Here is a 24,293-nt window from a genome sequence, read left to right as displayed (position 1 = left end):
AAATCACTCTTCAGGGCCAGGCGGTACAGTCTTGTTATGCATTTAGTAGATCCCATGCAGCAAGACAAAACAAACATAAAGCAAACACACAGACATGTACATGTCCCGCCACCGCCACACTGGCTGCTTCTAAGACCATCACTTGGTATTATTCTTCTTATCATTTGTATGTATTGAGGCCCATGAAGGGGATACTAGCGCGGTTCACGTGAGTGCTCGTTTTTCTCATATTAGGCCAACATTCCTTCCCTTCCTTGAAGATTTTACATTCGCAAATGCCCAAGAAAACATTCAAGTAAGGAGAAACCTAAAGGATTTGAAGACTCTCCTTGGCAGATTTCAAGGAAAGAGGCAGAGAGGAAAAGAGGGATAGAGGAGGAGGGGAAGTGGGAGGAGAAAGGGGAAAAGAGAGGAGAGAGAGGTAGAGATTGAGCTTCTTATCCATAATTCTTAAGTACTACAGCATAACTGAATTATGATATTTAGATGCAAAACAGCAAACGTTTTTTTCTCTCTCTTGTGAAGGTAGAGAGGGTCCTTATATTAATTCTGAGACGCAAGAGAAAACTCTAGTTGATTTAAATTGATGAAAATCTCTTCTTGCTTTGCCTAACATTCTCAGTAGTTTTCCTGTCATTAAATCTATTCCTATTGAAGATGTAAACAGACATGCGTGCTACATCAACCTTTATTTTTGAATATTGGAAAGAGCTAAAATTCACAACAACAATAGCAACAGCCTCAATTAAGTTGTCTTCCTGTGGCAACAGAATAAAGAATTCCAGTGACTGAAGCGCGGCAGAGTGGAGTAAAGCATAGAAGCCTGCAGCAAGCTGAAAGGAGCTGCGAAAATCGGGCTCTGAAAAGGAAGGTGTGTGTGTGTGTGTGTGTGAGGGTGTGTGTGAGGGTGTGTGTGTGAGTGTGTGTGTGTGTGAGTGTGTGTGTGTGAGTGTGTATGTGTATGTGTGTGTGCAGTGTTCTGTTGTCAGACTATTATAACTTCAGATAACATCTAATAAGAGGGTTCACGTATGGTTCCACGAGGCTCTTCTTACTTTACTGTCTGAAAATGATTTGAACTCCTAAGTTCCGTAAGTCAATTTCAATTTTTCCCATGTAAGAATTCTTATTTTTTTGTAGAAGTTATTTTTGTTTTGTGTATATGACTCTTTTGTTTGTCTGCATGTGTTTGTGTGCACTGTGTGTGTGCCTGATACTTGCAGAAGTCAGAAGAGGGCATCCGATCACCTGAAATTAGAGTTACAGATAGTTGTGAGCCACCACGTGGGTGCTGAGACCCGAACCTGGGTCTTCTGAAAGAGTAGCCAATGCTATCACTGCTCAGCCATTTCTCCAGCCCTGGCTACAAATTCCTCTGGGGAAACTAGACTCGTGAGGTGAGCTCTCACCCTACCTTCTTCCTCCTCTGGAACTTGAGAAGAACTTGAAGCTGCATTGTTAAGGTTTCTCAGGAGTAAGTGAAAACAGATTTTCCCGTATTGAACTAAAAATGATCCAAATTTCCAAAATAGTCTGCAAAATGATGAATCTTGTTTCTTGGACACATCATTCACGGCAGTGTACAGGACACTGTTCAGTGCTGTGCCACATAGAGAGATGGTCCACGCTAACCTTCAAGATGCTGGCGCTGGAAAAACTAAGATGTGTGCAAATGTGAACGAGGAAGAACAAGCATGGAATGAGGAAGCTCAGTGTTAGTGCTTGTGAGTTGACAGAGGAGAGCCCATGTTTTAGGGCAAGGACCGGTGTGGATGGAACAGAGATTTATAAAGACAGGACATTCTAGGGAGAGAGGATTGGTACTGATTGACATTTAAAATCACAGAAACTTGAAGTTAGTTCTTAGCTGTGTAGCTAGAGAAATGAAGCTGTTCTCATCTTATTCCAAATCCAGAAAGTAGGGAGTGTTCACTCGGTGTCTGATACATGTTGGCACTCGTATGTCAATGTTGATATCAAAAGAAGGCATGAAGAAATGTGTATAGTGGAGAATGCTCATACATGGGTAAAGGGAAATATACACCTCATTTAGATATGTTCCTTCAGTGTGTCTATTCAATCAGGATTTACCCAAAATTCAATTTATTTTGGTGGGGTTTTGTTTTATCTGTAGATATGAACAGCTCAAATTGGTGGGTACCTATGTGACATGATTCTCATCATTGTCTTTATGAAAAAAAAAAGGAACAGGGCTGAAATAGATATCAGAACACTGCAGCTGTTCCTTCTGGACACACTGGCTACCCCATAACGGTGCTAGCTGACATTCACTGAAAACTACATGCCAGTTGTTCTGAGCAGTCACTTTCAACCTCATAATTACATGTAATAGGTGCTGTCATTATCCCATTTTATAGATGGAAAAGGGGAGGAATGAAAGAAATAGATAAGTCCTTGCCCGGGTCCCTGTAGCTGGCAGTTGACACAGGCCATCTGAATCTCAGGTTCGTGCTTCTGTTCCTGTTTTCTCAGAAAGGGGACTATTTTTTGATGGCATCAGAACCGAGCCCACTCTTCCTGTATTGGAATCTTTTGTGTGTTTTCATTAACTATTCTGTGTCATCGTGCAAGCAGCGGAGGTGGTTAGTAGCACTATCCATTCATTCATGACACATTTATCAAGTCCCTATTTAAGATCCAGGCAATGTGCTGAGTGCTGGAGTTGCCATGGTGACCAAGATAGAACTTTCTCCTGCTTTCATAGTTTATGGCTTTGGAATGAATCATACAAAAAGAGGCACTTGCAATGCAATTTGATAAAGATTCCGAGGCCATATCAAGGGTCTTGAGAATACATCAAAGGAGCCGCCTACTCCGTGTTTGAAGGACTAAGACAGATTATCTGGAGGAAGTAACACTGAAGACATGGAGGATGACGGGAAGAAATAAGGCAGGCGAAGAGGCTGGTGTCGTCAGGGAGTGAGAAGAGAGGGACAGTTTGAGAAAGAGGCGAGGTCTACAGGCAAAGGAAGCATGTGATCCACAGTGAGTTCAGAACAGCAGAAGCAGAGCGTAAGTAGGGGCGAGAGCAGACACGACACTGGGGACAGTGCTTGGTAGTACAGGCAGGAGTGTCGCAAGACCACTGCGTGTCTGCTAGACCCCCTCCGTGCCCTCACAAGCTAAGCAAGGATATGCAAGGGCAGAAGATGAGGCCAAGGACTAGGAGGTGTAGGAGGTGTTGGAGGTCCCTAATAGAGATGATTAATAAGCTCAGAGATTTTGGACCTGGGCGGCCACCATACATGCTATCACAAGGGCTCAAGCAGCCATGTTCTGTCTTCCCCTAGGGAGAACCCCTGAGATTCAAGACCCTCTGGTGTCAAAAGTGTTCTCCTTCCCAAGTCAGTAGCTTGACCAACATCATCTCTGCTGCAACTGCATCCAACTGCCTGCCACGGGCACTGTTTCCCAGTGCTTATCCCCATGCTGCAGTCTTTTGAAGAACCCCGAGCCTTCATGTTTCTTACTGGCCTCCTCTTCTCCACGTGAATATTTCTTTAACATTATCATTGTGCTTCTCAGGCTGAGCTTGACCTGCCTAACGAGCCTAGCATAACCTAGAACTTCCTATCCTGCTGCTTCCACTTCCCAAGTGCTCTGACTGCAAACATGCACCACCCTGCCCACTTACGTGGTGCTGAGGATGAAGCCTAGAGCAGTCTGTCAAATGAGCCACCTCCCCCAGCACCTTATGAACCCTTGTTTTGAAGATGTTTCCCCAAAGTTGGTTTATAGATTTTAGGGGTGCATCTCTAAGAGTTCCCCATCCTGGACAGGCAGGATTCAATCCGGACACCCTGAGCTTTTGTATGTGTTAAGTGAACAAGAGCTTGCCCCATCTGGCTGCATCTCCAAGATCTGAGATGGCCTCTCATTCTTCATGTCCATTAAGGAAGCAAGAGCTATTTTTGATGTTGGCTGCTATTTCTAAAATCTCCTTAGAGGAGCGGATGACTCCTCATGCAGTGACTTTTTGGCAATGCTTGGCATCCTAAATGAGGGCAGCAGGAGAGGTTTCTTGCCTTTGTACCCAGACTTGCATTGCCTGTTGTTTGTTCTTTGCTTTTGTTCTTACCGCTTTTATTATCACATTCATATTCAACATCCATACTCGTAGCTCTAGGGTTTTCTGACCCTTCACTCCCTGCTGCCTCTCCTCACAAGCACCCAGCGGCAAATTTGGTGCACGCCAGCCACAGAAAAGGATGTCTTCACTAGCTAAGCCTCAAACGCAGGCCTTCATGACTGCATTGCCCGCCTTTGGTTGTACGTCTCTCCACCAGAGGCTGAGCTCTACTCACAGTCAGGTGGCCCCAGCTCCGCATCCTGGAGGCATCCGGGATGCTATTACTGATTACCCTGCTCCTTCCTGGCCGCAAACAGAGAAAGCAATGCTCAAATCGTTTCCCTGATCACAGAGCATTTTCTCAGAAATATCACTGTTTTAAAAAATGGATGGGGTGGGCATGCGATTATTTCCAGGTAACATAGCCATGGAATGTTCTAGAAGAAAGCTGGTTTCCATGGGGCCCACTACATAGTGTAGAGTCAACAGGTCTGAGTATGGATACAAACTTTGCCTTTACCAACCACGGGAAGGGAGTGAGCCACTTCATTTTGGTCCACCGTTGGTAAGTTATCAGTGCCTAAAGCTGTTACAAGGAGAGGTTACCTGTTGCAGAGAAGGGTGGAGCTGTGACCTGGGAACTTCTGTTCTTACTAGAAAATATTTTCAAGAGGGGGCAGAGAGAGGCAGAGTGGTTAAGGGTACATACTGCTCTTGCAGAGGACTAGAGTTTAATCGCCAGCATCCACAGTAGGTGGTTCCTAACTGCCTGTAACTCCAGCTTCAGGGGATTGGACACCTCTGGATTCCATGGAGGAGCCTCTTTCTCCCTACGAAACGCCAGTCTGCCAAGGCTGAATATGATGTCGCTTTTACGAGTGTTCTGGATCTCACCTTTTGCAGTTGTCCGATAACATGAAAAACTAAAGGGACATCTTCAACTTTATTAGCCTTCTTCAAACAGATAATTATATTTTCGTTACAGAATGACGAAGTGGAATTTGTCCGAACCGGCTATGGGAAGGATATGGTCAAAGTTCTCCATATTCACAGGGATGGAAAATACCACAGCATCAAAGAGGTGGCCGCTTCAGTGCAGTTGACTCTGAGATCCAAAAAGGATTACCTACATGGTGATAATTCTGACATCATCCCTACAGACACCATCAAGAACACAGTGCATGTCCTGGCGAAGCTCAAAGGGGTATAATCATGCTTAGACGCTTGCTGCTTCCCGATGCAAATTCAGCGCAAGCTCGTGTGGGGGTGGAACTTGCTTATTTTAAGCTCTCATTTCCTTTGAACCTATTTTTACATATATGCCATTTTTAAATTTTTCCTTTCTGACCTAAAATTCTCGGGCTTGCAGAAAAGCTTGTTTCATTATATTCTTTTGATTTACCTCATTAGGTAGGAAGAAAGCTCCTGGGCAAATTAACCTCACGCTGGAGCAATGGGCGAGCCAAGGCCATGGGAGAATTTCAGACTAAATTTAACATGTTTCTTGTGCTTTTCTTTGAGTCCTATCACTTTTTAGGCTGTGCGTTTGTAGCAGAAAGGGCATTGTGGTACAGTAAAAGAGAATATTGATCATAAGAGACTCTACTTAGCGGCAGAATCTACTGTCCAAAATTTTGTGCTTCCTGTTTTAGTTTTCTGATTGCTACGCCAAAATACCCCACACTCCAGGGCGCGGGGGAGCAGCTGAAGGACGAAGGACTTATTGTGGCTCATGGCTTGATGTTATAATCCAGAGGTTCTCCACTTTCCTGATGCTGTGACCCTTCAATAATCCTTATGTTGTGTTGATCCAAGCCATAAAATTAATTTTTGTTGCTACCTTATACTGTAATTCTGCTACTGTTATGAATTGTAAGGTAAATATCTATGTTTTTCAATGGTCTTAGGTGACCCCAAAAGGGTCTCAACCCCCAGGTTGAGAACCGCTGGTAGCCCATCAGGTGTGTCTGCAGTTAGGCATCCTCTGTCTGTGGTCAGGAAGCAGAGCGGGGAAACTGGCATTCCGTTTGCTTTTCCCTTTTCATTTTTTCTGGGATCCCAGGAGATGGGACAGGTGCACCCACATTCAGGGTGGGTCTTCCCTTATGGAAATGCTCAAACAGACACACCTAAAGACTGACCTTCCTGAAGAACACGGGAACCCATTTGCAAACCTCATGATAATCTCCAGTGTTACAAACACACTGAGAGAAGATTCTGGACGTAAGTTGCTTTTTGTTTGTCTTCCAGTGCCTCCTGGCACGCAAAGCAGGCTTCTTTTAAACACAGAACCGTTCTGGGGAGGTGGCTCATCTGTCCAGAGGCTGGCTGATCTTCCAGAGAACACTGGTTTCACTTCTAGTACCCACACAGTGGCTCGCAACACCTGGAACGCCAGCTCCAGGGGCTCTAACACCTTCTTCCTGTCTCCATGGCACCAGCCATGAACACAGTGCACAGACATGTATGCAGGCAAGACATATCTAATAAAAATAACAAAAATATTTAAAAATAAAAAAATGACAAGATAGAGTCTCCCAGGTGATCAGAATCTATGACCACACCCAGGAATAGTGGAGGAAAAACAGGACTGGACTATTTCATCTTCTGAGATTCTCATTCTGTGTTTCTCTCAGGAAGAATCCACCAATCAGGAAAGAGCCCCCTGTGAGCATTTGGTAATTACTTTTGGCTGGGTTTGCCAGTGGATGCCTGTAATCCCAGCCCTCAGAGTACCACCATGAGCTTGATGCTTGCCTGGGCTACACAGAGAAGCCTTATCTTAAACAAAAACAAAACCAAAAAAATGCTGTAAGCCAGATATAGAGGTTTATAATTTCAGAATGAGGCGTAGGCAGAAAGATCATGCATTCAAGGTCAGACGGAGCTATGTAGTCAGTGAGTGGCTACCTCAAAATAAGTGAAACAATCTAATCAGCCCAAGTCTTTTAAACGGGACATTTTTAAATGGACATTACCGGCGTTTCCTTCTCTCTTTCGTTCCTTTGTACAGATAAAGAACATAGAGACCTTTGCGATGAACATCTGTGAGCACTTCCTTTCTTCTTTTAACCATGTCATCCGAGCCCACGTCTACGTAGAAGAGGTCCCCTGGAAGCGTTTGGAAAAGGTTTCGTCACTTATGTTCCCAGTCTAATGAAAGAAATTGCTATGGTGGTTTGTGTTGGAGTGTGACTGGGAACCACTTTGTCCTCCCTTTCAGAACGGAGTCAAGCATGTCCATGCGTTCATCCACACCCCCACGGGAACACACTTTTGCGAGGCGGAGCAGAGGCGGGATGGTAAGGAGCCAGTTTCTGTGGTTTTATTGTGCAAGAGACATCAGGTGTGTCTTTTGTTGATGACTTTGTTTCTCTGGTCCATAGCAGTTCTCTTTACTGACACAGAGGAAAAGGGTAGAGAGCTTGTAAACCATTTAAATCTGAGACTGGACCGAGCATTGTGCCTTTGGATGGCACTCTACAAGGTTATCTGCCTTTTGCTGAAAGGTAGCGAAGAAAGTGAATCTTTCTGTTACAAAAGCTGGAGTTTGAGTGGCAGAAATTTCGCATGACCCAGTTTTGAAGTGAAACAGGGGGGGGAAAAAAAGTAAAGGCTGGAAATGACAAGGATGCAACTTTCCAAATTTTATGACTAATATTTTTGGTACAGTATCGTGAAATAGTGACAGTAACCAATATTTGAAATTACTAATGTTTCCCTGACATTTTATTTGCATAATAAAACCCTAATAGTATTATAATCTTCTTACAATGAGTCTCATTTAAAATTGCAATGACTATTGCATAATTGTATTTAGCAAGAAATTTAAAATTTAAATCTAACTATGGAACATTATTATAACATAGACCTTATTAGTACCAATAATTAATCTGAGCGAATAAGGTTCCCAAAACTGGTATTCTATTGATTTGTTGAGGTTGTCAGAAGCAGAATCAGATAATCAATTCAGATTATTTAATCTCTTCAAAACATGAGAACTTCGAAACATAGCACCAAAGATGGCAGAAATACAGTTATCTCAATAGGAGACGTAGTAGACATTATGGATTCAGTGTTGACTTTCTACTTTTATGTTTCTGATGTGAGATTCCCCTCTGTATACTGGGAATATGTTTTATTATCTTCGGTTAATAAAGAAGCTGATTTGGCCTATGACAGGGCAGAATATAGCAAATCAGGAAATGTAAACAGAGAACAGGAGAAAAGAAGGCAGAATCAGAGATGTCACATAGCTGCCCATGAAGCAAGAGGTAACAAACCACGAGCCTCATGGTAAAATACAAAATAATAGAAATGGGTTAATTTAAGATGTAAGAGTTAGTTAATAATAAGCCCGAGCTAATAGATCAAAGAGTATTTAATTAATATTAAGCCTCAGAATTGTTATTTTATAAGTGACTGCAGGAGCTAGTGAGCGGGACCTGGTGGGTGTAGAGAAACTGGTCCACAGAGACCAGCGGAATGGAGAATATTTATAGCTACATGTTTCTATTTCATGTCTTACTTCTTCATCCCTTAACATTTCTAACTATTTGAGTTAAGACTAGATATAGCTAAGTCTGTCTCAACATTTGGATATTATCTCTAAAATTATTTATAGAAAAAATTGAAACATTGTGTTAACTGAAAAGATGATTTGATCACCAAAAGCTTGGCCATGTGGCAAAACTCCCTCACTGAGCTGTTATCTAAAACAACTTGTCCTCCATCTTGTCTTCCCTCCCTGTCTTTTCTTTTCCCTCAGTCTGAGTCTCTTTCCTCCTTCCTTTCTGATGTGTGAATTTAGAAGCATAAAAGGGAAACCTATCCTAACTCACGCCCAACATTTCCTTCTTAAGCCACACTGACAACTCTCATGAAATTTTAAAGTCTAAGCCAGTTCGGCTTAACTTTTTATATAGTTTTAAAGTCTGTTAGTATTCACTTTAGGAAACCAAAGAGAAAATGAGGAAAAATATTTTTTAATAACAGATTTAGCTTAATCCAAAATGTTATTCACTCTTTGAAATATCAAGTCTCCAAAATCATGTACATAGCTGTAGTAACAATACAGCTTGATTCACTTTTGCTAGATTTCAAGTGCTGACTGACAACAGGTGGCTGCAGGCCACTGTATTGGTCAGCATAACTCTCAGCTGCTTTCCAGAGGCCTTTTGGAACTTAGCACACTCTTTATCCCATTCTTCATCTCACTTTCAGAGACTAGAAACAACCAGTAGAAGACTTGAGCAGAGCTGATTAAAACTAAATGTACTCGTGAAAATGTCATTCATTGGAGAGTATTGGGTCATTCACTCATGCACTATCTACTAAGCAAGTAGACTTTGAAGACGTATTACTTGAACAAAAGGTGAGGGGGTGTGAAGGACTTCTCCTGACCTCAAAGAACCTATGGTAGATTTTACTATTGGAGATACACCTGTAAACAAATTAATCACAACCTGAAAGGCTGACATCCACGGTTGAGGGATTAAAGGCATCGTAATGGAACAAAGACATTCCAAAACTCAGCTCTTCCCAGGGAAATGTAGAAGGCTTTGGCAGAGGAGAGGAAATGTTTCCATTGACTTTGCAAAATGATTTGCATTGTTCTGGCCATGAAAGAGGAAGGGTCTGCCTGGAGAAGCAGTGGCTCTTAGAGAGGCAGGATACAGAGAGGAGCGGAAGAGGGAGGCTAGGGTATGCTGAGCTCCTGCCTAATGCTGAAGCCCCCATTGGACAGATAATTATTTCATTGTTGAACAAGCAAAACAATTGTAGAACAGAACTAAGTCCAGTGAGTCTGATTCCTTGGGGGTTGCTGAGGGGTCTCCTGTGCTCAAATGACATACATAGTCTAACTTAAAGGCAGTTTGCATTATAAAACACTGAACACATTACAATTCTTATCAAGTGAATCTCTAGTTAAGGCCAGAGAGGTCTTGGAATCAGGATAGGCTGTGTTTGAAGTGGAGCTCCACTAGTTAATAGCATGACACTGAGCCAGTGAGTCACAGGTCTTCAGTGGGTTTTCACTTGCAGTATAATGACCTGAGGTCCACCTCTACAATCGTCCAGAGAAATAAAGGAGATGATTACTATACTGACTTTATTAAAGCTGTAGGTAGAGTATCTGGCATATAGGAACTTCTTAAATAATAGACATAATTATTATCTAGCTTGACAACAGAAAAGTAGAGGACTCTCATAGTCAAATGAGTAAATGAGTGTGTGTGTGTGTGTGTGTGTGTGTGTGTGTGTGTGTGTGTGTGTGTGTGTGTAAATCTGTAAGGTCTTTGTCAGACATTCATTTTTAATGTTTGTTTCCCAGCTGCTGGGGCTATTTTGGGAGCCTCTGGTATATTTAAGAAGTAGGACTTCGCTGGCAGAAGTGGGTGACCAATTCTTGATTCTGACCTGCTCTTTGATTCCTGGTCAGTTGCCACCCAGAGCTCCTGCCCCATGTCTCTGTTCTGCTATGCTCTCTCAGCCATTACGGGCTGAACTCCCGTGAAACACTGAGCCACACAAAGCTTTGCTCCCTTACATTGTAGATTCGCTTTGCTCAGCAGTTCTGACCAGAGTGTGCTGAGCAGGCTGGAAAGGCAGCCAGTTGTGAGACGCCTGGGGATTTGTTGCAGAGATGAATGAGGCAGGGGAGGTAGGAGGAGATGTGCAGGTCGGAAGCTTGCTGTCAGTCCCTCTGTGGGGGCTTTGTGCAATGTACCCAGTGCGCCAGGGGTTGAGTGCAGGTGGAGGTTGAACGGAAGGAGTCACCAAAGTCAGATCTACAATGGAAGGACAGATCTACAATGGAAGGACCAGCACTAGAGAGAAGAGAATATACACATGAATAAAGTGTGGAGGATAAAAATGGTGTGTTTTGGAATGCGAAGAGGGACATAGATTTGGAGACCATCAATGGGTGGACGATAGATGAATGAAACTCAGCGAAGGAAATAGTTCCAGAAAATAGAAATATTGTATAAAGCATATTGACCAGGTTCTGTAAAGGAACAAAACTAATTAGGATAAATATGTATATATCAAATTGTAATTTAGTAGATTGGCTTACAGAATACAGTCCAGGTAGTCCAGCGATTGCAGAATCACACCGAAGAGCCCAAGGATCTTGTAGTTAGTTGCTTAACCTGTAAGGTTGGATGTCTTGGGTGTCCAACCTGGCTCTGAAGGCCTGGAGGGCTTCCAGAGAGCCGTTGGTTGGAAGCCCCAAGAACCTCGTTCTAATACCACTGTAAGAGTGCCTAAGTTCACGGCATAGATGCGCTTGCCAACAAGAGCAAAGGCAAGCAAGTCAAGGGCAGAAGCTTCCTTCTTCCATGTCCTTTTATGTGTGCTGCCACTAGTATGCACTGCCCACATTTAGGATGGGTCTTCCGGCTTCAAATAATCTGATGAAGATAGCCCCGCACAGGAGTGCCTGGTGGCTTGGGCTGTGGCTCTTCCCAGATGCAGCTCAGCTGTCAGCCAAGACTAGTCATTATGGAAAGTGAGAAAGGGGCCCAGGGAAGATTCTTAGTTTAAGACTTGGGCAGAAGGCTGGTCTGAGAGACAGAGGAAGGAGGCGTCTGGAGAGTGTGGTGTTACAGAAGTAGAAGAAAACCTCATTTTTATTAGGGGCAGTTACGTGGGTAGCAAGAAGTACTGCAAAGAGACCTATGTGGAAGGGCTCAGCACACAACTTCCTCCTCCACATCCGGTTTGTTGTTGGGCTAGAGGCGAGACAACTCAGACAGAATCTTAGGTAACCTTACTTTGTTACTTCCTATTTGCGGTGTGGGGGGGTCACCTTGATAATAAATTGCCATTTGGATAAGTAGGAGATGTAAAGACATTGAAAGAGAAAAACAGGGCAAGACCCCTCAGACATAAGAACCAGGTCATAAATGGCCCAGAACATTTCCCCTGGCAAGACTCCAACAGTCATGCCTCACTGAGGAAGGTCGCGTATGGTCTCACTGAGTGTCCAAGCAGAAGATGAAATAGATTTGCTATCTGCTATAGAAAGGTTAAGAAATCTAGGTTAAAAGATAATGGAAGAGGAATTCTAGAGTTGGTAAACATCCTTGGTGATTTCTACAAAGATACTTTGAGGCAGGAGCATGGATGCAGAAGGTACCAGTGGCTAAGGTACCAGGACGCTACTGATGATTAAAGAAAACAGAGTTCTCTTACCAGCTGCAGGCTGGGAGTCAGTATCTGCCTGAGTTCTGATCAGAAGGCAGCCGCTGCTGCCCATGTTCTAATGCCTTGGCTCACACCGCACAGTAGAAAAGCAGCTTCAGAGCAGGGCAAGTCCTCTGTCTTTGTAGAAGGCGGCAGCGCTTCTGGGAACAGATAACCCTGTGGCAGTCTTCCCAGAAGTTCCAATCGACTGATCTGGAGCTCATGCCGCTCTGACATCCTGCAGAACTGGCAGGGCTGGAGTAGGGGGACCGCTGTGCAGTAAATGAGTTCAAGTCCCCACGTGCACTGGATGCAGCTGTGTGTACACACAGGGTTCTCAAGTTAAGCTATTTGTACCCATCTCTCTTTCGAGACTAGAGGTGTGTGATCTTTTTGTGGGAAAGTCCATTTCCTAATTTGCTTATTATCTAAGTATTAAAATGGAAGAAATTATGGCAGGAATTTCTGTTATAATCATCTTGATGAGCAACACCCACGGGGAGATGGCTCTGGGGCTAGGAACTCCTGCTGTGAAGGCATGAAGACTTGGTTTGAATCCATAGTGCCCATTGTGTGGATGCTTGTGCATGGAACTTCATGATCACAAGAGCTTTCGCTGGTCAGGCAGCCCGGTCAAAATGGGGAGTTTCCAGAGAGATTCTGTCTCAAGGCAGTTACGTGGAGAATGTTAGAAACAGACACATGACATCCTATTCTGGACACTGTACACAATGCAGAGGGCATACACTCACCCACTCACATGCGCACGTGCGGGCACATGTGCGCGCGCGCACACACACACACACACACACACATCAACACATATTAAAAAGAAAAAAGGAGCCATGTTCTTGTGTAGGTTTAACTGAGAAAATAATCATTAACTCATACGTTCCAACTTACCCAGTGAAGGCCAGTGTTACAAACCCCTATAGTTTGTGGGCTTGCTAGGATGATAAGAATTCCCCTTCCCCCAGTACATGTTCTCAGACACACACTCATCCACATGACTCCAAAGGGATCCTCCCCAAGAGAACTAATGGGTTTCACCTGGTCAACTGCACTCCCTCCTGCTGACCTGAACAGTCTGAGAAGCCTGTTGAGTCTTGGATGCCTTAGATCTGGTGTTGCTGTAAAATTCATTATACTGTTCCTTCTTTGTAGATCCTGTACAGACACCTCATTGTGTTGAAAATTTGTGTATTTCAAAGTCTACTGGTTTCGTGGGTGAATTTGGAGGAGAGAGAAACTGGTTCACCCATAGGGTCAGAGGCTGCTCTGCTGTTAGTGACTTCCCGTGCCCTGATAGGAGAACTTGGCTCTGCATGCATGAGGCAGGCCGCTGTTCAGGTGCCATGGAACCTTAAGAATGCTTTCTCTCCTAGACCAGGAGCTTGGCTGAACCTGGACATCATTGTGGTGGTTGAGCCACTAATTTGAACTACATTACTCCCCAAATCTCTGCAGTGTTTGAATTAAAACTCAGAATTATTTAAACATTCAGTGGCTTCTATTCTGACTCTAACTAAAAGAACAACACCAAGCAAAACAACAGCAAAAGCGTACCAGCTAAAGCAGAGCTAGATGGAGAAATGGAAGATGAACAAGATTACAAATAAGAGATACTGCATTTAATAGTGGAAAAAGAAAGCCCTCCCATCTACTGATATGAAGGTTACTGGGAGGCAGAGACAAGCAATGAATCTGATAGAATCAAAGGCCGGGGACAGATGACGTAGGTTTAAGTAAGGCAAGGGGTCAAGTGAGAGGCAGCCGGAGAGGTAAGCGGGTCAAGTGAGAAGCCACTCTGAGACAGTTGCTTTCAGCCTTTGACCCTTGGGTTGAAGTCTTTCTTCCGGTCCTTCCGTAGGAGAAGTTCTTAGTAGACACAAGGTCCTAAAGTCACCTTCCTCATTACCTAGTCAAACTAAAGTCAAGTTAGCCCTCTGCTGGTGACGTCCTCTCTTCTGCCGTGCCCCAATCCTGCTGGAATTGCCCAGCCGGAGTTTTGAAGATCCTTAGAAGAGCAGAAGGCTCTACAGAGGCAAACATTATTTAGTTGATCTTTGCTTTTCCTAAGCCCTTTTCAAGTTTGCGGTTTCATAGTAGAATGATTTAATATAGTTTTAAAATATCTCCCTTTCAGCTATTTTTGTCCGTTTTTGGAGGTGTTAACTGTGGAAGCAATTATCCTCTTCATGACAGGAATTTCTCCCCCTCAGATCAGTAAAGCTTTGTGCTTTTTTGACACCTGATGCGTAGGTAAGGAATTGGGCTTGTTTTCTGTTAACTCGCAGTGAGTTTCTTTCCCTTAGAGAGCTTAAAGGGTAGCCTCATGCTTCTCCGAGAGATAAACCACCATTTGCTGAGTGTGTAGGAGGACACTGGGAGCTGAAGACATTCTGTTGTAGCCTTGTGCAAAGTGAACTCTTCTTGTCGCGTTACCCACGACCGAGGCGGGGAGGTATGGGCTGGTTAAGTCCTCTCCTCAGATGGTACCCAGAGAAGGACACTGCTTCTGGTGGAATTACTTCTTGTGACTCTAAATCGGGATCCTTTTAGAGTGTGTGTGTGGAAGTATATTTTTAGCTGGTGGCCCCATGAATTTGAAAGCCTCAGGTTTTTCCCAGTGCTCAGTGGGCTGGGGCCCTGCCAACAGAGAAGATAAAATAAGCTCTCTGATTTCATCCAGCATGTCTAACATGGGCCAAGGAGGAAAGATTCTTTCAAACCTCAAAGAGGGTGGTTTTTGTTGATGTTGTTCACCCAGTGGTGGATGGCATCAGAGGAACTGGCTTCCGCTCTGACCAAACCGGGAGCAGTACATTGTCCATGAGAACAGAAGACGTCTATTCTGTAGGAATCCAATGCCAAACCACATTTGAAAATGCAAGGGCTTTCTCTGTTTCCAGAGTCTGCTAAGAAAAGAAGCCATTTCAAGGTAGCTCGCCAGGGCTGTCACAGGGCTAGCGGAATAAGAATGGAGGTCTTTGCTTTCAGAGTCCAGGGGGGCCGTAGGGTACAGGAGTTAGACAGGTGGTTAACACTGGCGTGGAAAAAGCCAGTGGTGAAAAGACCACCGTGTTGCCTGTCACAATGTGTTTTGTGCACAGTGGCTGCTCTGTGGAACCCTCCTGTGCTTTACCTGAGGCCACGTCAACTCCAAAACCCAAGCAAGTCTGCCGTCTACATTTCAGAGACGAGAAAATCAAGATAGGGCGAGGTGAAGTGCTTCCTCCAGGGGCACAGCTTTCGTGCAGAGGGAGAGTGGTGTGGTAGGGTGTCGCTGGGGCCTGAATGTAGGGAACTTTGAATGCCAAGACTGGGGATTCTAGATATGCAATACCACCCTGCACACAAACCAGCACCACCCTTTTCTGGGTAAGATAATGGGAGGAGCCAAAGTAGATGCTGGGGATGAAAGGCAGCTGCCCCGGAAGATAAGGGAGAGCGACCATTAGTCCATCTCTCCCTTCACCTCTTCATCCTCCTTCAAAGGCTTCTACTGTTTGTTTTCACTCCGGGCCACCATATTCTGTTTCATTTCTTTGAGATTCTGTTTCTCAGAGGAGTGGCCATGGGATGCAGTCTGGATACTTGTAATGACCAGAGTCTCTCCTCTATGGGAACTCACAGGAAATTTGTCTTTTGAAAGATTTATCTCTTTATCCTTTTAAAATTATGGATATTGTATGTGTCTGTGTTGAGCATGTACACATGAACACAGGTCCCCACTGAGTCCAGAAGTATCAAACCCCTCCGGAGCTGGAGTTACAGGTAGTTGTGAGCCAACCACATGGGGGCTATGAACTGAACTTGGGTCCTCTGCCAGGGCAATAATCGTTCTTAGGGGCCAAGCCATCTCTGTAGTCCCTGTAAAAGTTTAAGGGATAAAAATCCTATCAAGATGCAAGGAGCCATTTCAGAAAGTGATGCTTTACTATTCAACGGATGATGGCGATGCTCTTCAGAGGCGGGGGCCTCCAAAGCCTCTGTGGATGGGGGCAGGGTACCCTCTGGTCTCCTGGGAAACCCGCTTGAAGTACTGAAAGGAGGCAAAGAAAGCTTCCGGAAGGAGAAACACAGCACAGATGGAGAATGAGCTGGGGGGGGAGGAGGGGTAAAAACACAGAATCTCATGGCGTGCTGCTGAATTTAAACCTCACCTCTGCCCACTTCTTGCTGTGTGATGGTGAGCACAGAAAGGGAAGTCTCCTGCATAGAAACGTTCACTCTGTAGACTTCTGAGGACACAGTGAGAAAACACCTTGGGAAGGCATCAATCAAAAGCTTAGAAACTGGACAGGTTGGGCCAAAGTCGAGGCCTTCTTCCCCTCCTTTGCTACCTGGAGGGTGAGAAGTGGAGGGTGTAGAGAAGGCTCACAGTAACACTGGGGGAAGTCCACAGTTTAGGCAAGAAAGAGGGTCTGTTGTTATGTTCTTGCTCCTTGACACAGGTGTGGTTCTCCAGGGTTTGAGGCAGACAAACTGCAGTTAAACACTTGTCTCCCGGGGACCAGCGTCTTTGTAAGTTGAGAATCTGGGCTGAGGATGCAGTGTGGGGGTGGAGCACCTGCCTACCATGCAAAAGACCCTGGGTGCTTCAGTATCAAGAACCAAAGTAAAAGAACAAAAAAATGAAATCAGACAAACCTGGGCAGCTGAAGGCGCAGCTTCCTCTTGGTCTGTCTTCAAGGAGAGCATCCGATAAGAACTTGTAAAAGTTAAAGTTTTCTGTCATGCCGGTTTATCCTAGGACACTCTATACAGAACGCTCTATTTAATCGGAACATCAGAGGGAGAATCAGCAGATATACCACTAATCTTCTGGCCATTGCTTCCTGAGGGCTGGACTCGTGCAGCTTTGAAAATATGAGAATACAGGCAGTGCTTGTCTGGCTCCGGAGTGAGTCACAGCACTGAAGCCACACAGGGGGTAAGGAAAACCATGGCAGTTTTGGAGAGCTTTGTTGGTGCCTTTGACCCTTCTTGCTGTAGAACTCAGATATAGCTCAGGCTGCCTTCTAACTTGTGGCAATTGTCCTGCCTCAGCCTCCCAAGCATTGAAATTATAGACGTGGGCTTCTAGACCTGGCCCTTAGGTTTTAATTGTGGACTGTGAATTTTCTTCTCCCTTTACTAAGAACATATAGTGATGCACAGGAACGCTAGCTTTTGACTTTTTGACTAGACAGGCCATGAAGGATAGCTATCTGTCAGGACCTACTTAGAGACTGAAAAGAAGTAGCCTTAAGAATCATGCTATGGAGCCGGGCGGTGGTGGCGCATGCCTTCAGTCGCAGCACTAGGGAGGCAGAGGCAGGCGGATCTCTGGGAGTTTGAGGCCAGCCTGGTCTACAAGAGCTAGTTCCGGGGCAGGGTCCAAAGCCACAGAGAAACCCCGTCTCGTAAAACCAAAATAAATAAATAAACAAATAAAAGAATCATGCTGTGGGACTTTAGGGGTTTTCAAATGTTCCCTAAATGTCATCTGTCCTTGCCTGCCTACACACACAAATAAAGTCATGCTGGTGTTCACTAAGGATGTCTGTGGTGCTGCAGATTTCTCAGTAATGAACTTCCAGGTGTCCATCCAAACTCCCCCACCTTCTGAGAGCTTTCTCAGGAAGAAGTCTGCTCTGCCTGGCTTCTGTTGCCAGCCACGGCTTCTCCTGGGAGGAAATCTTTTTCTTTCCCAGTGTGTCAGTGCCATGTTCTCTCTAGGTTCCACTACATTGCTAGACCTACAGTTCTTTTCTATATGTAAATATGAAGAATGCCCTCCTTACTCTGTGCAAAGCCTCTGTCATCTGGGTCCTTGCATGGGTTAAATGCATTTGTGAGAACCCAAGGTAAGTCACTGTGGCATTAAGGAAAGGGAATCCAAGACTTCCTCCAGGTGTAGTTTGACCAGGAGCAAGCCCAGATCCCTATTCTCTACTTCTCTCTCCTTGTGTCTTCTGTCTGTTGTATAAATCTGAATCTGTGCCTGCCTGCCTTGTCTGACCATTGTCCCTAACAAAGGGCTTTTACTCCATGTTATTGATGAGCTGAAAGGAATGGCATGGGGAGGGGATGAAGGATGCTTTTCAGAAATCTTCAACAGAGTTCTGGAAGGAATGAGACTCTTCTGACCCCAGCTGACCCAGACAACAGTGTTATCGAGCCGTATCTGTGGGCTGCACTCAATGTTTATGGCTGATTGCTATTTCATAGGGCTGCTTTTGCTCTATTTACTATTTTCAGCAAGTGAGAGTCATAACACACATCGATTGCTCTCTGCTCAGGGCGTGGGTCTAGTTTCAGATTAAAGCTATACATCAGCTTAGGTTGTATAAATTGATTACCTGGGAAATCCATGGCGAGTAAGGTTGGTTGTTATGCTGTTTTGTGAAAAGCAGGTTAAAGAAACAGGCTGAGAACCCAGTAGGACAGCAATCTTAAGTCTTGGGCGACATCAGTGTGCATTCTGCATTCTGGCTATGATGAGGTCCAGCAAAAGTTCCAGTCTCTAAGAAGGTCCGAGATGCTTCTGTAATAGGATACTGCCACAGGCCCTGAGCTAGCACTACTTGACATGCAGTAATCAGCATCCTCCAAATGTGCCTATCACCTTCCACCATCCACTCCCTTTGAGGGAAGGTATCAAATCATCCCCTTCATCATTTTTATCCTTTCTCCAGTCCCTGATACCCATGAAGCAGCTTCACCCTAAAGCCAGAAGTCTCTGTGGGTATCAACTGATGTCAATGGATATCATCAACTATACAGGTCAACGCCAGCACCAGCAACCTTATTTTTCCACTCTTTTGTTTGATCTCAGCCAGGTCCACACTATTGCTCACTCCTAAGGCTGTCTGGTCTTGTCTGAGCTTATATCCACCAGGGCATCAAGTGTTCTCAGGGTGTAGTGAAGCCTGAAGTCGCCAGGCATTGTAGATCAACCAGAGGACACATTACAGGAAAGAGATCTCAGTGGCAGAGAGAAGACAAACTCCTGAGGATCCCACCAACTCATGTCAGAGCCATTGCTGTTGGAATAACAGGAACATTGTGGTTTGTAAGGTGATTTGGTTGAGACATCCTTACAGGTACCCGGAAGGAAGCTGGTCTAGCATGGATGGGTATATCCTTGGATCTTCTCTTTTCCTCAGGCAGGACAGGAGGGAGAGTCTGGAAATCCATAGAGAAGGAATCCCAGGTAATGACGAATCAATCCCACACCAGTTATGTTTTAAAGGGGTATTTATTTTGGGGGGTAAAACTTATATACACCATAAACTGTCAGGAAGGGAGCCTAGTCACTGGAGCAGGAGCCGGAACCAAGAGGCCGAGCTGAGGCTTGCCGCTCTTCTTTTAAAGAGAAATATACCACACCCCAGTGGGCTGGTATTTCAGCGGCTATTGGCTGAAGGAGCAGAAGGCGCTCCTGCAGCACTGTGGGCTCCTGCTTCAGCGACTATTGGCTGAAGCAGCGGAAGGTACTCCCGCAGCACCTCCCCCTTTTGTTTAAGTAAGAGAGTTCTAAGCCTACTATGAAATTATATACAGTATGTCCAAACCTACAAAATTATATACAATAAGTACAAATATCCTATTCTAACTAGCTAAAGTCTTGTATAATAAATAACTTGGCCAAGTCACGAGAGGAAAGTAGCTACATTTATCTAGTCTTCAACCCCATAGAAGATCTGAGAAGGGAAATAATGTTACCTGAGTAATTAGGAAGTGCAATCAAAGAACTTCCAAAACATGCAACAAATCACAGAGACAACTGACTACCTGGGAAATCACCAAAGACCTGTTTGCAGCGTTGAACCAACCAGTTTTGACTAAGGCCTAGAATAACTGACAGATTATTTTTAACAGGGAAGAGATTTTTCAAAACCATCTTATCCTGTCTTGGCAAGATTTAACAGTTCTGTTTATCCATTTCCGGATTTTATCCATTTCCGGATTTTAATAGGCAAGAGATTTTTCAAAACCGTCTTACCCTGTCTTGGCAAGATTTGACAGTTCTGTTTATCCATTTCTGGATACCGTGTATTTGTCAGTAGTTGAGGTATGGGCAGTTCCTTGCCCAGAGGCCAGTTTTGTCAAGAAGACAAGCTCCAAGTGGAGTGTCTTTGATGCTCAGCAATCTCTCGGGAATAGGTCGGTGTTGCCAGGAGTGATTGTGTCTCACTACACAGAACTCTAAGATTAAATTAAATGCCATTTTCTACAGCTCTTCGAAGAGGTTGAAGACTATTTATATATAATCTCTATGTATCTAAAGAACCTGATTAGTCTAACCATAAATATGACAAACATAGATGACTATTGATCTACAATTCTTAACATGTATCTAACTTAAAGACTAAGAGAATAAACAACTGTGCAATAAATGAGGACAATGACCTCCAAATGTAAACAATAAATATCAATACATAAACAATATTTGAGTATCTTAATCAGAGGTAGAAATGTACACTACAATATGGTATACATATATCAATACAATATATATCAATACATAAAAATGTTTTAAACAGGTAGAAGCATGCATACATACAATATTCAATATATGCCTATGTAATTATCTATAAACAATAACTCACAAATACCATTATTATCTATCCAATTATCCCTTTTTTTTTCAAAAAGATCCCTGAGCTTATAAAATTCCTTTCCCAACTCTCAACCGTATACTAATTATAATCAATCCCTAAATATTGTTCCTAAACCTGAGGACAAACTTTGCTGAGAGAGGGGACATCGTCCTCTAGAATTACTTCCAGCTGTCATGGGGGTATGGTTCTTTCCGGAGGATCCTGTGAAAGTAAAATGATGGTTAAATTTCAAGATCAATGCCTTTTAAAATTGCAAAGAGTCTCTGAGTATTTTGTGGAGGTCTGGCCAGAATGTTGTACAAGATGCGCACCATTTCAGCTAACCAAGTTGGAATCATCTGTGCAGCTGATACCCGGAACAGGACTTGTAGTAGCACTATCAGTATCATGACGTCATATCAACCGAGTGGAGTTGTTGTTATGGGGGTCCCATCTTCTTCCTGGAAACTTCAAATGTCAGTGCAGGAAAAACTCATTGTTCATTGTGGAAAACTTAAACATTAATTATATAGACATATACAAACATATATTCAATGAAAGGTATGATAGACATATTCAATGAAAAGAATGATAGATATGAAGAAAAGCAAAGATGTTTTCTAAACTCATATTTCTTTCTGTCTCATATCATGGCTCTCGACATAAGACAGAAACTCCAGAAACTCTGGGTTTTTCTCCTAACAACAGGCTTGGAATTAGAGAGGGACTGAGCCAAGAGTCCAACTCAAAAACCAGCTCTATAAATTCAGAAATATGATTTAGTATATTCCAGAGCTTCATACTCACAGAACCTATTCAGTTTTCTTGATAATCCATATTGGGTAGTTATTTTTCCATCTGTCAGTTTTCAAACATCCAGGGTTCCTTGAATTTTTCAAAGACGAGTGTTTTCCTGTGGAGGTAAGAACAGAACCCTGCCCCCATTCTATGTTTTTCTTACCACCTATATGGTCATCATCATCGTAGATGCTGTCATTTCTCCTTTCCAAGAGGTTTCTTCTCTTCAAATCTAACCTTTATTAATTTTGATGGTATCCACAATTTTTCTTCTCCTGTGGAAACAAGAGCAAAACCCCTTCTCCAACGTAGCACATCTCCTGGCTTCCATTGAGAGGTCAGCACATCCTTGATATAAACTGGTTGATTTAGCTCAGCAGACTTTTCCATTATCCAATGTCTTTCTGCTGCTGTTGTTCCCTTCTCATTAGCGTTAAGAAAATTCAAGGTTAATAAGGCATTATGTAACCTATTCCAGGGGGTATTTTCCACCCCTTTCTGTTTGTTCAACATATCTTTTATAGTTCGATTTGATCTTTCTATAACTGCTTGACCTGTAGGATTGTATGGTATACCTGTAACATGCTTAATATTATAATAAGCAAAAAACCATTTCATTTTCCTAGAGACATAAGCTGGACCATTATCTGTTTTTATTTGTGCAGGTATACCCATAATGGCCATAACTTCTAATAAATGTGTGATTACTGAGTCAGCTTTTTCTGAGCTTAAAGCAGTTGCCCACTGAAAGCCTGAATAAGTGTCAATGGTGTGATGTACATATTTTAATTTTCCAAATTCTGGAAAGTGGAACACATCCATCTGACAAATTTCATTCCTTTTAATACCCTTTGGATTAGTTCCTGCAAGCAATGGTGTTTGGTTATAAAAAGAGCAAACAGGGCATTTCTTTACAAACTGCTTAGCTTGTTGCCATGTAATAGAAAACTCTTTTTTCAAGCCTTTGCTATTGACATGATGTTTTTTTATGAAATTCAGATGCCTGCAACACACTACCAATCAATAATTGATCAATATCTGCATTACCTTGTGCTAGAGGACCTGGCAGACCCGTATGGGATCAGATATGTGTTATATACATAGGGCAGAGCCTGTTCCTGATCATGTCTTGTACCTGGATAAACAATGAGGTCAGTTCTGTATCATCAGGTATAAATTCAGCAGTTTCAATATGCAAAATAACTCTTTCTGCATATTGTGAGTCAGTAATTATATTAAGAGGTTCTTTAAAATCCCTAAGCACCATAAGGATAACATATAATTCTGCCTTCTGGACAGAATCAAAAGGACTTTGTTCCACTTTACTCAATTCTTCTGATTTGTAACCTGTTTTCCCTGATTTATTAGCATCAGTATAAAATGTACTGGCTCCGGTTATTGGAGCATCATGGACAATTCGAGGAAGGATCTAAGAAGTTCTCTTTATTAAGTTAAGTCTCTTGCTTTTTGGGTAATTGTTATTGATTTCTCCCAAAAAATTAGCACAAGCTCTTTGCCATGGTTCATTGTCTTCCCACAACTTTTTTTTATCTCATCAGCAGTGAAAGGCACTATAATTTCTGCTGGGTCTATACCTGCTAATTGATGAAGTCTCAATTTTCCTTTGATAATCAATTCAGAGACTTTTTCCACATAAGTTTTTAATTTTTTACTTGGTTTGTGTGGTAAAAAGATCCATTCCAAGATAATATCATCTCTTTTCATCAAGATTCCAATAGAAGAAATTCTGGAAGGCAATATAACGAGAATACAACTAAGCTTTGGATTTACCCTGTCCACATGAGCCTCCTGTAATTTTTCCTCAACCATTGTCAGTTCTTTTTCTGCTTCAGCTGTTAATTCTCTGGGACCGTTTAAGTCTTTATCACCATCTAAGGTCTTGTTTAAATGAATTATTAGATCAGGTGTTATCCCAACAACCGGTCGTAGGCCGGAGATGTCTCCTAATAATCTTTGAAAGTCATTAAGAGTTCATAACTGGTCTCTCCTGATTTGTGCCTTTTGAGTCTTAATTCTTTGTAAACCTATTTTATAACCTAAATAATTAACAGAATTTCCTCTCTGAATTTTTTCAGGAGCAATTTACAATCCCCATTTAGGTAATACTATTTTTACTTCTTCAAATAGCCTTTCTAAGGTGTCTTTGTTTTGATCAGATATCAGGATATCATCCATATAGTGGTAAATTATGGACTTAGGAAATTGTTTGCATATAATTTTCAATGGTTGGCCTACAAAATATTGGCACAGGGTAGGAGAGTTTAACATTCCCTGTGGGAGGACGGTCCACTGGTACCTCCTTGCAGGCTGAGAGTTATTATAGGTAGGCACTGTGAAGGCAAACTTTTCTCTATCTTTTTCTTGTAATGGTATAGTGAAGAAACAATCTTTCAGATCAATAACTATAAGAGGCCATCCCTTTGGTAACAGGGAGGGCAGAGGAATTCCAGATTGCAGAGGGCCCATAGGTTGAATAACCTTGTTGATAGTTCTAAGATCTGTCACCATTCTCCATTTACCAGATTTTTTCTTAACAACAAATACAGGAGAGTTCCAAGGGCTGGTACATTCTTCTATATGTCCAGCATCTAATTGCTCTTGTA

At 43.1% G+C, this 24,293-nt stretch overlaps 2 protein-coding genes across 5 annotated transcripts in view; one reads left to right on the top strand and one right to left on the bottom strand.

Moving 5' to 3' along the window:
- Dnase2b (deoxyribonuclease 2 beta) overlaps positions 1-11,411 on the bottom strand; it is a 31,658-nt gene extending 20,247 nt beyond the window's left edge. Inside the window, exon 1 of the mRNA XM_087897470.1 lies at positions 11,169-11,411. The gene's annotated coding sequence lies outside the window, so the exon portion shown is untranslated. The remainder of the gene's footprint in view (positions 1-11,168) is intronic.
- The window catches only part of LOC125412798 (uricase), an 88,096-nt gene that overhangs the window by 52,028 nt on the left and 11,775 nt on the right, over positions 1-24,293 (top strand). For 2 of the 4 annotated variants that reach the window (XM_085677573.2, XM_085677574.2), the window contains exons 2-5: positions 5,076-5,294; positions 6,727-6,768; positions 7,104-7,220; positions 7,314-7,392. In XM_085677573.2, coding sequence (XP_085533699.2) covers positions 5,076-5,294; positions 6,727-6,768; positions 7,104-7,220; positions 7,314-7,392 — 457 coding nt within the window. The remainder of the gene's footprint in view (positions 1-5,075; positions 5,295-6,726; positions 6,769-7,103; positions 7,221-7,313; positions 7,393-24,293) is intronic. The other 2 variants (XM_085677575.2, XM_048453636.3) reach the window with 1 other exon arrangement.

This window comes from Myodes glareolus, chromosome 17 (genome assembly GCF_982192425.1).
Source record: "Myodes glareolus chromosome 17, mMyoGla1.1, whole genome shotgun sequence".
NCBI lineage: Eukaryota > Metazoa > Chordata > Mammalia > Rodentia > Cricetidae > Myodes > Myodes glareolus.
Note: the sequence above shows the minus strand (reverse complement) of the source record. Positions and strands in the feature narration are given on the sequence as shown.